Genomic DNA, 18,923 nt, shown 5'->3' with positions numbered 1-18,923 from the left:
ATATCATCGCAGCACGTCCAGTCTCAAAGGTAACTAATGCTCACGGCCGTTACTGCGTGTATTTAAAGCAAACCTGATATGCGTCCGCATAGTGGTGTTACTAGCGCGACTCTTATGTGACTGGTGAGAAATTTGACAAGACATCATCTTTCAGAGCCAACCGCCTTGCTGCATTTCCCTTCAGATCACCGAAGTTAAGCGCTGTCGGTCTTTGCTAGCACTTGGATGGCTGACCATCCAGTCTGCCGGGCGCTGTTGGCAAGCGGGGTGCACTCGACCCTTGTGAGGCGAACTGAGGAGCTACTTGCTTGAGAAGTAGCGGCTCCAGTCTCAAAAACTGACATACGGCCGGGAGAGCGGTGTGCTGACCACATTCCCCTCCATATCCGCATCCAGTGACGCCTATGGGCTGAGGGTGACACGGCGGCCGGTCGGTACCGTTGGGCCTTCATGCCCAATTCGGGAGTTAGTTTCAATTTCTACACGAAACATCACGTTCTTGTTCCATCTGGAAGCCGTTTGATAGGATACCTACAACTTACATCGGGTTCCGGAACAGTCGCTTGTATTAGTAATATAGATGAGCCCACTTGCGAGACATGCGACATCTTGTTAAGGTTATATAACGTACCGCACAAAACTCATTCTGTGGAGAAGGATACCAGCTGGAAGTAATAAATCCCTGTCGCATTACGAGTGATTAACTGGCTGACATTTCGTCAATAAGGGTCAATCTTGCAGCAGTATCTGTCCTTTTCTCAGAGCTCTTCCAGAAATAAGTAAGATCTTAGCTGATACTGTCAGTTTCGCCGTCCGGTTGTCAAGAGCCTGACGTTTCCTATTAACCCACTTCCCGGCCAGCAAATGGCCGGAAAAACGGCAGGGGTGGGTAGCGGGCGAACATAGTTTCTCGTTACGTATCGCTGGCCGTGTCTGCTCGCGGAAGCAGCACAAAGCGGTCGTGGGGCTTGCAGTTCGCCGGCTCCCGTCCAAATTATGCTGTCAAGAGGAGCGCAGCCCTCCCGCCTGCAGTAAACGTTTTACGACGCTGGCGAACATCCAGCCGAGTCGCGGGGCAGCATGTTTCTCTTTAGTCCCGTGGTCGCTTCTTATAAGCGCGCGCGCACCCTTGAAAATCCAGACACATCGGCGGAACGGAGCTGCTGGCCTCGGTGCTGTTAGCGCGCAGAACCCCGCGACCACGTAACAGTTTTGTGGTCGTAAGTATAAATTTGTTCCCGCCAGTAAAAGCTGGAAGTATTTTCATTACGTGCCACCTACTTTTCCATTTGCATATAAGGCCACGGTATCATAAATCAAATTATTCCGAGGATGACATCCTACGCGATGAAATAAGCTGAGTGGAGCTTCGTTTATTCGTTATTAGTTAATTCTGATCTCCAATTTATCCGGATGGATATTTTAAAAATTTATTTTCATTTTGGTACAGTTATTATACAGTATTTGATACTCTGTACGTAATAGTAACAATCTACGCCGATGACGTTACGGCGCCTTCCATGACCATCAGCGGCGTACGTCGGCGCCACGTAATGCCACCCCAAAACAGCAGGAAACCTCAACCTGGCTGCGCTCGCTGAACAGTGTGTCTACGGCGTTCAGCCTGACGGAATTGCCTCCAAACACGTCTCCGACGATTGTCTGGTTGAAGGCACATGGGACATTCGCCAGTGACGAGAACGTGATGCCAATCCTGAGCGAGAATTGATTTCAACATGGAGAGACACATAGCGAGCAAAAACTGTGAGCTGCGGCTGCGTGCGTTCTGCTCTTAAGTTGCAAATCGGTACAGTCAGTTACATGCTATTGTTTCTTCAAAGACGCTGTTGTCAAAGCATACCGATTCCATGTGATAAACATTTACATTAATGAGCCGAAGAAAATACTGCATGGTACTTATTACGTTTGGATAAAAATACTGAGTCCGGTTTATTATTATTTCTCCATATAAACTGCGGAACTAGCGTTGTTTATTGAATTTCACTTTCTTTGAACAGACAACCTATTCCAGATTTACAGCCATCGTAAGGTCTTATAAAAACAGCGATGCGGAGAACTGATTGTCGTTTACGACCAGGTATCTTCTGAGCTGCTGCATTTTTGAGCTCTAATGATCGCTGTAAAACCTAAGTAAGTTATCTGTTCACACAGACTAAAGTTTGGCTAATACTGGGAATTACGCCGTTTCTTTTTTAACTATTCATGCCAAATCTTCAAGGCAAACTCGTTTTATTTCTCTGGTCATCTTAGTACTTTTTCGTTACTTCGTTTTTATTGTTCGAACTGGATGAGACTGTGGAACTGGCTTTCATCCATGTAATGGGGCGGTTTATCTCTTGCAAGAAGAATGAAAGTCAGCTAACTCACATTCGTGTTGTCAGTCCAGATGTTATTTGATGGTGACGTATCGCGTCTGCTATGAAAAGATGAGATAAAGTCGAGTGATAAACATGCTCACCGTATATACTTCCGTACTTCCGTGCTAAAATACCTGAGGAAGAAGATGAAACAGCATCCAGTCTCCTCACTAACGTTCTATAGGGTGACAGTATCAAATAGTTCTGTTTCGTCGTAGAGTCATTTCGCCCCTTCACAAAGTTACATCCGTCAGTTTCCGAAGATACGTTTTATTTGTGTTGAGGTCTTCAGTCGAAAGACTGGTTTCATACAGCTCCTCACGCTAGATTATTCTGTGCAAGTCTCTTCTTGTCTGAGTAACTACAGCAACATAAATCCATTAGAACCTGCTTCTTCTATTCACGCCTTGTTCGACCACTGCAACTTTTACTCTCAACACTTCATTACCTAATTCACAGCTACTTGAAGCGTAAGTATGTGTCCTATCAAAACGACCTCTTCCTTTACTCAAAATGTGCCAAAAATATATTCTTTGCCATTTCGATGCAGTATCTCCACATCGGTTATAAGTCTATCCATTCAATCTTCAGCATTTTTCGATAGCACTGCATTTTAGAATCTTCGTATTTGACCTGTTTATCCTCCACGTCCCATTTCAATATAATGCTACACTCCAGAGAAGTACCATCATGGAAGACCTTCTAGGACTAAAATTTATAATAGACTTTATTGAATTGGTTTTTACAAGAAACGCTTTACCTGATGTGCTCGGCGTGCACTTTATATCCCCTCTGCTTCGGCCATCATCAGTCACTTTCCAGCCCAAATAACAAAACTCTTCCAAGTGCCTGTGTCTCATTCTAATCTAATTCATTCAGCGTTGCCTGATTTATTTCGGCTACGTTGCATTACCCTTCCTTTACTGTTATTAACATTCATCTTATAGCCTCATTTCAAGACTCAATTGCGTTGCACTGTTCTTCCAAGTCGTTTGCTGTCTGCCACAGAATTACACTGGCATCAGGTAACCTGATACTTCCTATTTTTTATATGTGGACTTTAATTATCTTTCCAAATTTGTCCTAGAATAAGGGGAAATAAGAAATCTTAACTTTTGCTCAATTTTCAGATATTTTATTTTCGATATTTTCGTTTTCAGAAATCTGTTCAGTTCCGAAAAAGAGCTCAAAGACACTTCTTCGCTTGCATTTCTTTCTTTCGCAATCCAGTCAAATGGCGTACAAACAAAAATCTTACTTGTCGATTCTGTGTCTCTACTGTCCGCTTATACAGTTTTCTTTGAGTACTGTACGTGGTATCAGTCACTTATTACTGAGGGTAATTTTCATATTTTTCTGTTGATGTTCACGTACACCAGAGGCAATCAGTAAAACGAATCGTATTTGTTTCATCCCCACATATTCCTTCTTCGTTTTGTCAGTTTAAGGCTCTGCAAACTTCCTCTACTCCGAAAATAATTTTCATCTCATAAGATGTCTTTACCTGATTCATCTTTCACTTCCGAATTTCCGACTACCCTGTTGACAACTACTGGATCTCTGGGATTCATGTACATATTCTTCAATACAATACCACAGGTTGAATCAGTAGCTTGTTTCTTAATGTCATATGAAAGAATGAATTATTTTCGTTGAAATCCTTTCCTGCCTTCGAGGTGGGAACCGACTAACATTGGTATCGTGGCGTACTAGCCTTGAATTTGCGTTCGCCGTTGGTTCGAATTTCTCGGTCGAACATATTCGGCAGTAAAGTTCAAGGTCAGTCACGAATTCAGAGAACACATGACTACTGAATATCTCTGGCGTTCTGTCGTGGGTGGTTCTTGCCGATACGAACGTATTCATTCCATGTACCTCATATGTCACGACGGCTTCGTGACATGATATTAATTCGTGTGGGCGTGTCGTTTAATAGCGGGCTACTGATTCTGTTCGGTTTGTTGGACGTCATGTTTTGTCATTAATTACTGTGTTAACAGAGAGTTGGTGCAACATTAATCGTTTCTCTGCGTGTCCTGGACACATCCTTAAACGGTATAATTATGTACGTAAGTTCTATTCCCTGGTATGTATACGTCATTTCTTGTGAAATTAGCACCACTTTGCCTTGTCCCTTTGCTCATTGAGTGACGTTCGGTTCTGTATTACGTTTTTCCTGCACTCAGCACGATAATATTTTGATTACATATTATATTCTAACACTAAGCAATAGACGTTTTGTTCAATTTTGATGTACAACACGGTGACATGTTTTGAGCTCATTTAGCTCTTCTTTAGGCATCGTGCGTACACGAAATGCGAGTAATAATACACTTAAATTGTTTTATTTATAGGAGGATGCTGTCATGGTCGAAGCAAAGCAGAAGGAGTGCTGAATGAGCGTTATTTTTGGAGGGTTCCTGTTGTTGTGTCAAGCCCAGCGTAGATTCCTGCCTTGGAGATGTTTAATCACAGCTGACTCGGTGCATGATTTACAGAAAGTGATGGGGTACTGGGTTCTACGTACAAACCACAAACTTCAGTAAAATTCGATTTTTCGAACTTACGTTTTGATGGACAACATCATATGACAATAATAGCGGGGAGACTCCTAGGGGGTTGTTGAGTCGTGTGATTGGAAAGGATCTCTTGCTACGCGCAAAATATCATCATTGATTCACGATATATGAATATAGCGACCAAAGTGTATCTTTCAAGCATAAGTGACAGTGATGCATGAGGAGTTTTACTCTATGTATGAGTTACTGAGGCCAATGAAGGAGAGAAGGAATAAAATGAAACAGCACATAAAACGTTTTTAAAAAGTACATCTAGATTTTTCATGTTTACGTATTTCTTTTTCAACATAGTCACCGTGACGACGAACATATTGTCTCAACGGGAGACCAGTTTGTACTTACTGTAACTTTAGAATGTTTGACTTTGTTGACGGAGCCAAATCCTCACATCTGCTTGCAACGCTTCATCACTTTCAGGTTGAGGTCCTCGAAGGTGTTCATTAACTTAGACATTATTATTACGGTCCAGAGTCTGTACTACAAACAAATGCTTACGTCCCTACCATACGCAGAAGCGAAACACCTTCACACTGCCGTTAACACAAAAATTCCCAAATAATGACTGTCGGCTCTGATTGCAGTCGTTCTCTTAACCTTGCTTCGGGCAAAGTGGAGAAACCTGCCGTTGGAGGCCGTAGTGAGATTCTTCGCTCTCCCTTCACCGCCTGGTCAAACTGTCTCGTCTCTAATGGCACTAGCGCTAAGAAGATGACAAAATGCAATCTCGGGAAGTTCTTGTAATCTTTAGCAAACCAAAAGGTGATCTTGTTCTTGTAATTCATGTTTCTTTCTGTTTTTTAACACGTTATAGTTTTTGTTACGTACTTCTTAGGCCTACGCGTCACTTTTAGTTGTTTTTCGTCGACTGCCCTCTTTCGCGTAGACATTCTCTGCTTCTTTATGTTCTATAGGACAACTTCAATGCTATTCTCGTTCTTTTAGTACCACGGAATCCTTCCAATATCAGCATAACATATATCTGAAATTATTTGTTTCTCCTTATTTCTCAATAGGGCCACATATCCCTCTATAACATGTTACCCCCGCAGTTCCTACTTTCTTTTTAAAAGGCTGCCTGAAGCTCTGTTTTGCTATCCTGTTATCATTTGTTCTATACACATGACCCAAAGCTATTAGCCTGCTTTTCCTTACTCTTACTTTATTTGCTCTATGTTGTTACGCATTTCGTCATAGTTTTTTTTTTTTAATACGAACTTGAATTTGATCTCATAATTCATATCACCAGTAGCCCCACTTATTGGTAATAATAATTTACTGCTAACAACTTGTTCGTGTAAGTAGGTTCTGGTTTCATTAGCGTGTTTGTTTAGCTTTCCTTCGGATGGAAGTTCCCGTTGTTTTTGTTTCGTAGGTCTGGTACCGAGGCTTTCACAAATATTTTGGTGTAGCATGCGATGCAAATGTGTCACGTGGCAGTAAATTTCATAAAATGTATACATTTACTGCCCGGCTGGGATACTGAGCGTTCAGTGTGCGACTGCCACAGAGAGGACTCATGTTCGGCCCTGTGTACTGCCGAAGAGTTTAAGGGGAGCTGTTACCAGCATGTATCACGACAAAGACTGAGAAACTACTAGGAGGGCACTTAAGTGCCCACCTACTAAGGCTGTTAGTAATGCCGCCGGTGTCAAATTCGACGAGGATCAACTAGGAAGAAGCGTTAGGGTTTAACGCCCCGTCGACGCCGTGATCGTTGCAGACGGATCACAAACTCGAACTGGTGATGAAGAAAGAAATCGGCTCTGTCCTTTCAAGGTGCACTATGTGATAAAAAGTATCCGGACACCACCAGAAACATACGTTTTTCATATTAGGTGCATTGTGCTGCCACCTAGTGCCAGGTATTCCATATCAGCGATCTTAGTAGTCATTAGACGTTGTGAGAGAGCAGAATGGGGCGCTCCGCGGAACTCAACGACTTCGAAAGTGGTCCGGTGATTGGGTGTCTCTTGTGTCATAAGCCTGTACGTGAGATTTCCACACTCCTAAACATCCCTAGGTCCACTGTTTCCGATGTGATAGTGAAGTGGAAACGTGGAGGGACACGTACAGCACAAAAGCGTACATGCCGACCACGTCTCTTGACTGACAGAGACCGCCGACAGTTCAAGACGGTCGTAATGGTCGAGTGGCATCTCATAAGCCACACATCACGCCAGTAAAAATGACCCCTCGCTTGGTATATGGTTCGGAAACATTGAACGATTGAACAGTGGGAAAACGTTGTGTGAAATGACGAATCACGGTACAAAATGTGGCGATCCGATGGCATGCCTGGTGTACGTCATCTGCCGGCGTGTGTAGTGCCAACGGTAAAATTCGGAGGCGGTGGTGTTATTGTGTGATCGTGTTTTTCATGGAGGGGGTTTGCACCCCTTGTTGTTTTTCGTGGCACTATCGCAGCACCTTCTTGCTTCCCACTATTGAAGAACAATTCTGGGATGGCGATTGCATCTTGCAACACGATGGAGCACCTGTTCATAATGCATGGCATGTGGCGGATTGGTTACATGACAGTGACATTCCTGTAACAGACTGGCCTGCACAGATTCCTGACGTGAATCCTATAGAACACCTTTGGGATGTGTTGGAATGCCGGCTTTGTGCCTGGGCTCTTCGACCGACATGGAAACCTCTTCTCAGTGCAGTACTCCCTGAAGAATGGGCTGCCATTCCCCAAGAAACCTTCCAGCGCCTGTCTGAACGTGTGCCTGCGAGAATGGAAGCTGCCATCAAGACTAACGGTGGGCCAACACCCTACTGAATTCCAGCATTACCGATGGAGGGGGCCACGAACTTGTAAGCGATTTTCAGCCAGGTCTCCGGATACTTTTGATCACGTAGTGTACCATCCTGACGTTCAGCTTAAGTAATTTACGGAAATCAAGGAAAACTTAAATCTAGATTGTTGGAGAGGGATTCGAGCCAAATACGAGTCCAATGTTTTACTGCTGGGTCACCTCACTTGGATACACTACAGGGCACAATGGAAAAGCAAATGCTCTACACTGTTTGATCTATGCACTTTATCATGGTTCAGTTCAATTTATATTTGAGAAGCGCTCTAAATCATGATTGTGCGAAGTTAACGAATAGCAACTTACTGTCGAACACCAGAAATTTCTTTAAAAATAATGCTTTACGTAACTGCGGTCATGAAGGAAGAACAATTAGTTACCGACATTGCTGTAGTGTAACCCTAAAGTAATTTTTGTATTGATCCTTTTCCCAACTTAGATTTGAAGATGACTTGCTGATCTTATCTATACCGTCCATCACTGGCACCAAACAGTGATCCATTCAGTGTCTTGCGTTCTTTAATAAATCTAATGACGTTGACAACAATCCGACACGACAGCACATGAGGCTTCTTCACTGATCATTTTTTGTGTCTGCCTCGGTAAGAACGCGCAATGCTTTGAACTGGAACATAGTTGTGCTATAACTATGCCACCACTACGTTATTAGTGACAATAATCGACAAAATTTTTGACATGACATTTCACTGAATCCTGATAGACCTGCAACATAGTACACTCAGTGGTAGTCACATAAAAACTCAGTTTCTACTTATTTTTCCGACGGCTACAATAGTCCACGGACAGAAATTATCTACTCCTTACTGTTCAATAAGGAGGTCTGGGTTTGCTTCATGAAATGACTTAAAGCTAATTGTTTGCTGTTGTATGTTTATTACAACGTTTTCTTGAACACAAACATTATTATGGCAGGCTTTAGATAACACTTAAACAGTTTCAATCACATTACTTTTCAGTTCAGATTCGTCCATACGCCATGACTTCACAGAACCGGAGCATAACCACGACTATTCACCTTGCATGCCGAGAACAATCTCACAACGAAGATACATATTTTCACTGTTTAGACAGAAACAAAACGTTGTCTGTGATTTTACGGTATTATCAACAAAATGTGTATTCATACAATAACTTGTTACGTTAGAGTATTTTCACTTTATAAGTTATACCATATTATTCATTTTTATTTAAATTGCTCGTAATAGTCCGCCAGCTTAGCTGAGTGGTAACGTGCTTGCCTACCATGCAGCGGGCCCGGGTTCGATTCCCGGCCGGGTTGGAGATTTTCTCCGCCCGTGGAGTGGGTGTTGTGTTGTCCTCACCGTCACCGACGTGCAAGTCGCCCAATTGCAATAAGGCTAGCACCTGGCGTCCGAACTTCCCCAGAAGGCGCCTCCCAGCCAACACTGCCATACGCTCATTTCATTTCATTTGCTAGTAATAAAAACTGGGGTAAGACAAGTGCCTGTGTTATTCTGAATTACGATGCAAAGTTTCTTCGGACATGAATGCAGTGTCGTATATATCTGCCTACACCGGGCAAGCTACATCCTAGTAAAATGTCTCCAGTGTACGGGAATATACGTAATGGATGTACGAATACAGGTTGTGGACAGGTGGTTGACGACATATTGGAGTTTGGGTCTGGTCGTCAATCGTGGGCGGATAGCGAAGTGGTAACACTCCCGCGGGAAATCCAGGTTAAAGGCTCGCTCCGCTACAAATTTTCAGTGTCGTCACTCCATTATACAGCTAATGGTAGTCCATGTTCGTAACTGTGAATACATGTAATGTATTTCATAATGGCTAGAGTTTCCGCAGTTTACTGTTTCTTTGGACATGAATCCAGGAAAAATGAACTTGAACTGCCCGTTCAATGGACAAAAGAGATGTGGAACAAGAAATCCGTTCCATGGGGGTCCAAAATTAAGTATTGCATTGCGGCAGAAACCCTAACCATGAATCACATAGGCCGGATATAACAATTAGAACTAACAGAAAGAAAAAATTTAAGTAAAACCATAGGAACAAAATTTCACAGCAAGCAGGAAACTCTCTACAAAACGTTTGAAAAACTTTCAGGTACTATACGACATAGGAGACTACATCTTTACGGAGATCTCAAAATAGACTCTATAGAGTCTAATAGACAGTTTAAAAGAATTTTTTATTTCCTCCAGAACCGTATAAAGAAACCTAATTCGGTTACGGAAACTGAAAAGACCGAAGAGAATTAAAAACGGTAGTTAAGTCATTAATCGATAGAACAGCTCAGATAAATACTTAGAGACGAGAAAGTAAAGTTCCAATACGAATTTAAAGTGAAATGGAAGCCCATCATTCCGGTAGAGGAAAGGAGGAGGTCAGAGAGAGTGAAGAAATACTTGGCATGATGAAAGGAACAATGCGCCAAGAAATGACTGATTCATCGTGCTCCAAAGAGGGTGAAACGAAAGAAAAATAAAGTGCTAGAATTACTAACTTTCTGGTGTGGACATACATCTGCATAAAAAGCATATCGACCATTCCCATAAACACGAAATAAGATAAATAAATAGAAATAACAGGTAAATACAATAAAAGACCATGCTCCCTGCAAAAACCACGTATAGTAGGAACACGACCAAAGTGGTATTGGAAGATTTATAAATAGAGGGGCCGGTATCGATCGGTTCAATCTGTAAGAAGTATATCAGCCTAGGTAGGATCGTTACAAGTTACAAAAGAGGAGGTACTGACGTTAGAGTGAGGTCTGTTTGTCTCGTTGCACAGGTGGGCACGGTGCGCAACACGCGCTTCATCACGGTGACGTCGACGTTCGAGCGCCTGCTGGAGCCCAGCAAGACGGAGGCGCCCGGCACTGCGCCTGGAGGCGTGCCGACGGCGGCGCCCGCTCCCGCGCCGGAGAACATCCTCTCGCTGGAGGGCAGCCTGCCGCTGGAGGCGGGCATGGCCACGCTGCCCGTGCTGACGCTGTCGCCCGGCACCGAGACGCCGCCGCTGCACACCACCACCGAGACCTTCAGCACGACCACGCTGCTGCTCAAGACGCACGTGCTGCCCATCGTCGCCCCTGCCGGCAATACCACCAGGTAAGCACACCTCGCAGCACCTCCTGTCGATTATGTACAGCCCTACTTCATGTCGTCTCAGTTCGGTCATCCGTTTATCATTCTCTACACGTTTGTCACAGCAACGCCTACAAAGTTTTGTTCAAGATTACTGTTCCATTCTTCTTTGCCATCAAATCTATTGCTCCGCGGAAATCGGTACATGTAATGTACATGTGCAAGAAAAAGGTATCATTACAATTTCAGAAAAAAATGGATGATTTATTGAACAGAATGAGCTCCACATATTGAGCGTTGGTCCACCTCTGGCCCTTATGCAAGCAGTCATTCTGCTCGGCAATGATAGAGCTGTTACACGTCCTTCTGAGGAAAACGTGCCAAAGTCTGTCCCACTTGCGAGTCAAATCGTCAAAATCACGTGATGGCTCGAGGACCCTGCCCATAAGGCTCCATAACGTTCTAAATTCGGGAGAGATGCAGTGAGTCTCGTGGCCAAGATGGGGTTTGGTAAGCATGAGGACAAGCTGTACACACTCTCTCCGTTGCGGCCGGGAATTATATAGCTGAAATGTAAGCCCAGAATGCCTTTCCATGAAAGGCAACATAAAGCGACCAGAATATCGTTGACGTACAGCTGTGCTGCGAGGATACAGCGGGTGACAACCAGAGGGCACCCTAGACCATGAGTCTTTGATTGTCGGGCCATTTGGTGGGCGACTGTCAGGATGGTATCCCACAGCTGTCTGTTGGGTCATCGGGGCTCATTTCCAAGCGGTACTCATCACTGAAGACAATTCTACTCCAGTCAGTGAGATCCCAGACCGAAGATGTGCCTGGAGACGTCTCAGAAAGTGGTGCCTCCCTGACTGTCGTCTGCCATACGGCCTGATAACCAAGACTGATTTCATAACAGGTGCTCTTTGGCTGTCATCGGCGCCACTCTTACAGTACAGTGGTATGCTATCATTGCTCTAAACGTTTGCACTGCCCATTTTTCTGAAGTTAAACTACCATTTAGACGATGAAACACCTGACAAGTGAAGAAGTCCTCACAGTCCAGAAGATTAGAGAAATTAATTACTGGTTTAACTGGAAAACGGCGCTAGTGATTTCCCCCAGTTATCCATTTCACTCATCAACTAGACACTAGTTCCTGGAAAGTCCTTCTCAACCATGTACTCTTGCTCCATCTACGTGAGCAGCGTCATAGACTGTGTGACATGTTGATAGTTGCGATAGCAGCTGCAGTTCACAGCTACTTTACTCGACTGAATCATTCCTACTTCGCAAAGCGGTGGACATTTCTCCACGGCGTACGGTAGCCCTGAGAACTTATGAGGAATGAAACATGAGAAAAAGCCACGGCTGGGAGAAGAGCCTGGGAGAGGCGGCGCTGTGGCTTCAGAGGCTTCCCTGTCTCCACACTGCGGCCTCATTCCCAAGATTAATCGTCTGTATCTTGAGAAACCTTAATGGTGCCCACGCATGGTCCTTTCCCACATGAAATGGCCATCTTAGGAGACATAACGTCGTCAGCGCGCGCACACACACACACACACACACACACACACACACACACACACACACACACACACACGAGAGAGTTTTATTGTGGTAGCCAACTGTTGTAGAAGGACACAGTACCGTAATATTTTTCGGGCACCAGTGAGAAGCATGTAAGACTGTAGCCTACGTTTACTCGCGACGACAGTGTGACGTTAAGTGTTGCCCCTTGACAACGTATTCGGCTCGTACATGTATGTGATGTAAAACTCCACTTAAGTTGCCTTATTGGGGTACTTCATGCTGGACACGAAAGTATCATTTTGTGAAAAAGCCTCAAGGGAATTCTCCTAGAATTCCAGAAGTGACTCACTTCGAGTCACCGAGCCATGTCCCGACAATTTCCAGGCAAATAATCGTGGAGTTTATACGGTCTAGAAGGGAGGACATTACAACAAAATTTAAATAATAGTTCATAAAAACGTGGAAAATTATTACTTTATCAGAAACTGTTGCTTACAGTGCAAAAAGTAACTCCGGTCCCAGTGATCATCTTTTTCCGAAGTGTTCAGTGATAGATTATTTAAATTTTATTAATTTCCAGAACACAATAAACTGATACTTTTCTATAACTACGTCTACCATTCGCGTGTAAAGACCGCTAATTTATTGTAAAACAGTATTCATGTGGAAACAGCGGGAGAGAGAATGTGAGTAAAAAATCAGTCCTCACATTTGTACAACTTCTCCTTTCTGAGTCACAATACCAGTGAGTTAACTAGCCGCAGGCAACCTACCTATAGCTAGATACGGCTTCATACTTTTGTATCTCTTCCGATTCAGAGGAAGAGTCTATCTCAACCCCTATACCCCGTTATGAAGTAAATCTTTCTTTTTCAGATGTAGGGTACATTATACTTTCCCTTCACTAACAGATGTATGTGGTCAGGGAGGAAAACACATAATTCCAGGCCATAGTTTTCCCCCACGTTTTGATAGCTTCTGCAACTGAGTAATCAGTGCGGCTGACTCCCATGCGGAGAACCTGGGTTCGATTCGTGGTACTGTCAGGGATTTTTTCCTTGCTGGGAGGGCGGGAACAGCGTGCACTCAGGCTCGTGATTCCAACTGAGGGGCTACTTCACCGATTGGTAGCGGCTCTAGGGGAAGAAGACTGACGATGGCGTAAAGAGCGGTCTGCTGACCCGACGACCCTCCACACCGCATCCACTGAAACTACTGGAGGAGGATGAGGAGGCGGCCGGTCGGTTCCGATGGGGCTGGCAGGTCCTGTGCACGTAGTTTACACTCTCGTTTAAAACTTCTAAAACATATACCTTTCCCTGTAGCATTTTTATGGTTCTATTGTCCTAAGTGTAAATTAGTGTAAACAAAATATAATTACACCAAAGTTGTCTGTGAGAAGACACACTTCTCAAACAGAATATCTCTTTCAGTCACCTACACTAGAACTAGGAGGAAAATATTGTCATAGGCTTGATAGACAGGTCAATGCAGTTAGCAGCAAACTTACAAGCAATTGATTTCTTTCCTTCATTCATATTTATCCGCCACGGTCCATGTCTTCTATTGTTTAATGCGGACAGTGCTTTCCTTACTTAGCTATACGTCTCAAGTCGTAATAGTTCTTTAACGAGGAACATTCTTCCGAACTTCTGCCGAATTCTTTTTTCGACAACCGTTCAAAAAATAGATTTCCTCGTGACACTCCGTTTGAATTTCGTCAAGTACGCAGAGCACATCGTCAAAAATATCCCTTCCCATCCGGCTCACTCATTTGTCACAGCGATACAAAACAATATTTCATACATCCTTCTCCTTTAGCGTTTGTCCCGTCTGGTGGCAGGATCCACTGAGTGGATTCGCTGTATGCAAGCTGCTTGATCGTACGCCATGCCTGGATGGAGATTTACAGCCGTCTGGTCGTTGTTTAGTGTCAGCCCATCAGTTTCTTGTTCGTCCCTTGGGTCTCTTTCTCGTGGGTACCAGTGCGTAGGCAGCCATTGGTACAGTAATCCAGCACATGTTCCATCTAACGCAGAGTGCTTTCTCGCATTTTCTTCTGGATCGGTGCTACCCCAAAACTTTTACTGGTAGTATCGTTCGAAACGTTATCCAGTCGAGTGATACCACCTGTCCATCTAAGCATCTTCGTCTTCATATCTTCAGTCGTTGTTCTACCTCTTTTGTAGCTGGCCGTAGACAGTGACGGGGCGAGTAACACTCCGGTAGATCTTGGATTTTAGCTAGTACTCTATCTGCAGGTGACCCATAAGGTCAATTGCAACTTCATCCACGCTGCCTACGTCATCAAGTTGACCTGTTCCGTAAGTTCGCCATCGCCATATTTTTTTTACCTACAGGCCTTAAAATGATTTCATCCATTCACTTTCAGAAACTTTTTCATAGTAAAGAGGCTGCTAGAATACTTTTTTCTCCTTGGTGAAGGCATTTCTTGTCTCAGAAATTCGGTTTCCAACCCTTGATTTACTCTGCGTTTTTCAGATGAGCTTACATCCTGGGTAAGTTATTGAACTATTCTCTTGAAAGAGTTTTTTCCCAATACGTACTGGAATATTGATTTGTTCTTCTTTATCGCGAGCCAATATTTTCATTTACATGTATTTTTTTCGTGCTGTATTCCTTCCTCGTGACGCACTGTGGTTAACATACGCCCAGTAGGTATCTGGTATATGGCCATGTACGAATTAGATTTCTGTAAATGTTAATACCTTTCAGAGCACCTTTTAGATATACCGGGTGATAAAAATGTCAGTATAAATTTGAAAACTGAATAAATCACGGAATAATGTAGATCGACTAGTACAAATTCACACACATGCTTGGAATGACATGGGGTTTTATTAGAACCAAAAAAATACAAACGTTCGAAAAATGTCCGACAGATGGCGCTTCATCAGATCAGAATAGCAATAATTAGCACAACGAAGTAAGACAAAGCAAAGATGATGTTCTTTACAGGAAATGCTGAATACGTCCACCATCATTCCTCAACAATAACTGTAGTCGAGGAATAATGTTGTGAACAACGCTGTAAAGCATGTCCACAGTTATGGTGAGGCATTAGCGTCGGATGTTGTCTTTCAGCATCCCTAGAGATGTCGGTTGATCACGATAGACTTGCGACTTCAGGTAACCCCAAAGCCAATAATCGCACGGACTGGGGTCTGGGGACCAGGGAGGCCAAGCATGAAGAAAGTTCAAATGTTCAAATGTATGTGAAATCTTAAGGGACTTAACTGCTAAGGTCATCAGTCCCTAAGCTTATACACTACTTAACCTAAATTATCCTAAGGACAAACACACACACACCCATGCCCTAGGGAGGACTCGAACTTCCGCCGGGATCAGCCGCACAGTCCATGACCGCAGCGCCTTAGCCCGCTCGGTTAATTCCGCGCGGCATGACGAAAGTGGCGGCTGGGCACACGATCGTCACCAAACGACGCGCGCAAGAGAGCTTTCACGCGTCTAGCAATACTTTTTTTTTTGTTCTAATAAAACCCCCTGTCATTCCAAGCATGTGTGTCAATTTTTACCTCTCTATCTACATTAGTCCGTGGTTTTCAAATTTATACTGACGTTTTGATCACCCGGTAAATAAAATATGATAGATGATGTTGCACTGCACCGCCATACGACACTTCCAAATGCACTCGATTCCCTCGTCCTACTGTAACGTTAAGATTAGATTAGATTAGATTTACTTTCATTCCAATTGATCCGTAGTGAGGAGGTCCTCCAGGATGTGGAACATGTCAGAAAAACAACAATACATGACAAATATTTACAACTAAAGCAAATAAGCTAATGTACCATTCCACAGGTCCCAAGAGGAATGATCGTCATTTTTTAATGAACACTATACGAAAGTCATTTTACAAATACTAATGCACTGAATTTAAAATAAAAACGTTTTTTATTTATTTATAAGGTAATAAACATGTAATACAACCTCTATAATACTTATTTACAATGAATACATTACTGCACTGAAATGGTGCAGAAGTTAGATTGTACTTACACACACACACATTTACAATGAACACATTAACACATTACTGGACTGAAATTGCGCGGAAGTTATATTGTACTTATATATGTCAGTTGGTTTTACTGAGAAATTCATCAATGGAGTTGAAGGAGTTGGCCACCAATAAATCCTTTAGGCTTCTCTTAAACTGAATTTCATTGGTTGTTAAGCTTATTATGTCTGCTGGCAATTTTTTTTTTTTTTTTTTTGCGTCTTTACTCCATACAAATACTTTCAGAAACGATTTCCTGACACTTAAATCTATACTCGATGTTAACAACTTTCTCTTCGTCAGAAACGCTTTCCTTGCCATTGCCAGTCTACATTTTATATCCTCTCTACTTCGACCATCATCAGTTATTTTGCTTCCCAAATAGCAAAACTCCTTTACTACTTTAAGTGTCTCATTTCTTAATCTAATTCCCTCAGCATCACCCGACTTAATTCGACTACCTATTAGGTAGTACCTCCTATTAGGAGGTAATGTGTTAAGAAACTCATCAAGTATAAAAATACACTGCTAGATACACAATGTACTGTAAATTAGCGCGACTGACTGCTGCAAGGACAGCTGAAGGAATGGAACCGTCTTAGGCAAAGGCACAGCAGTGTTGTTGTGGGTACTGATCAGGGCCGTTTGCCCGAACAACCACTCAAATACACAAAAAAGACTCTGAATCTTTACTCGTTTATGATGGTTTTATTATCAGAAAGGGGATATGACAGAATACTGAAAACGAATTCTTTGTTTTAAGATAGAGCCAAGATAGAGCTAAGTAGTGGATATCAACATTAATAGTCCGAGTAGTGCGCTGAATGAGAGAGAGCTGCTGGGTGAACGGACGGACTGGGCCTGCCAGCAGGTACACGCTGGTGCAGTCGTACCAGGTGACGCGACACGTCACGGCGACACGCACGCTGCCGCCGACGCACCTCTTCCAGTTCGAGGCGAGCCGCGCGCTCACCGACCTGAGCTCGCACCTCGAGGAGGCGGGCTCCGAGCTGCACCTCGAGCTCGACCTGTCCGACAACCACCAGCAGGACGGACAGCTGAGCCGCGAGGACCACGCGCGGCCCAAGAAGGCGCCCACGCCCGCGCTGCTGCTCGACGCCGCCAACAACGTGAGCACGCCACTCTTACCTTAACTCTGCTACCTCGACCCATAAACACCTAAGAAACAACACTGTCACACTGTAAGCTACTGTTGGAAGTGTTCTTAGAATTCTTTAATATTTAGTCGGCTATCCATCTTCTGTTATGCTAACGTCATGAATAAAGAAAAATTTCAGGTAAAATGGACGTTCCAAAATTGTAGTAAAACTACAAGCAATACATATAGCCTGGTTTAACAGGAAGAGTTGCACTTACAGGGCGATTCAGCTGCCCCTACCGCTGGGTTTTATGCAACCCGCAATGCCTTCAAATACCGCGCCCAAGCTTTTCATACTCTCCCACTCGCTACACCCAAACAAATAGTTCTACAGAAAGAATGAACACAGCCTTTTTGTAGGGAATTTAACATAGTTAAATATAGTCCTGGGATACGCTTTCACCAGAGGTTGTAGTTTTCTAATTATTAAGTAAATTGTTCAAAAGTAACCTTGAAATACGTTTCTTTTGAATAACTCGAAAACCGTCGCCTCCAGCGAAAACGTAGGATTAAAAGTTTGCGAGAAGCGAGCGGGAGAATGTGAAAATCGCGTGCGCGGTGTATGAAGGCGTTGCGTATTACATAAAACCGATAAGTAGGTGTATCTCAGTCACAATATATGGGTCAAAAAACAACAAAATATCAGGACTATAAGATTCATTAACGGTGATTAACCATGCAGAGACGCCTGAAGTATCAGTTAAAGACAACCATCATCGGATCAAAAAATAGCAGAAACTCATGAACAACCATTATCATAAATAATTACTAACCTGTAAATGCCGTAGATCTAGCCCCAAGCAAATGACCTTGTTACTAGCATTATCTTTCTAAAAAGATACTCTGAAATTTGACAAGATGGTTTTTGTCGTGTACATAGTTCCGCGTAGTCAGCGCGTACACAACTTTTCCATTAGAGCGCACCCCAATAAGCACAACAGCGCAAGCGCAGCGCTCGTCCGTCTTCGCACTACGAGATTGCGCTGCCATAGAGACGGACTAAATTCTGCTTCCGCCGATCCGCGTATTAATATGTAACGCAGCCAATGAGATTGCTGCTTACGTAGAACCTTTTCTCGTCGCGGATCACACTCGCGCAGTGGTACATGAACGCGGGAGGTATTATAACGAGTGTACAGACCTCCGATTAGTCAGTCTGCATTAGTCTGTACCAGTCTGTACGACTTCTACATTTGTCTGTACCAGTCTATAGTCAAGTTTCAGTCTGCGCCTAGTAAGATTACCATATTCCTCTACATAGCTGTGAAGATAAATGTATAGACACTTTTGTCAAGTATCAGAGACATATGTGAGAATAAGATCAAC

General features: G+C 43.4%; 1 protein-coding gene across 1 annotated transcript in view; it reads left to right on the top strand.

Moving 5' to 3' along the window:
* The window catches only part of LOC126095484 (mucin-3A), a 794,250-nt gene that overhangs the window by 761,371 nt on the left and 13,956 nt on the right, over positions 1-18,923 (top strand). The window contains exons 17-18 of the mRNA XM_049910274.1: positions 10,570-10,889; positions 17,307-17,568. Of these exons, the coding sequence (XP_049766231.1) occupies positions 10,570-10,889; positions 17,307-17,568 (582 nt within the window). The remainder of the gene's footprint in view (positions 1-10,569; positions 10,890-17,306; positions 17,569-18,923) is intronic.

Source organism: Schistocerca cancellata, chromosome 8 (genome assembly GCF_023864275.1).
Source record: "Schistocerca cancellata isolate TAMUIC-IGC-003103 chromosome 8, iqSchCanc2.1, whole genome shotgun sequence".
NCBI classification, from domain to species: Eukaryota; Metazoa; Arthropoda; class Insecta; order Orthoptera; family Acrididae; genus Schistocerca; species Schistocerca cancellata.
Note: the sequence above shows the minus strand (reverse complement) of the source record. Positions and strands in the feature narration are given on the sequence as shown.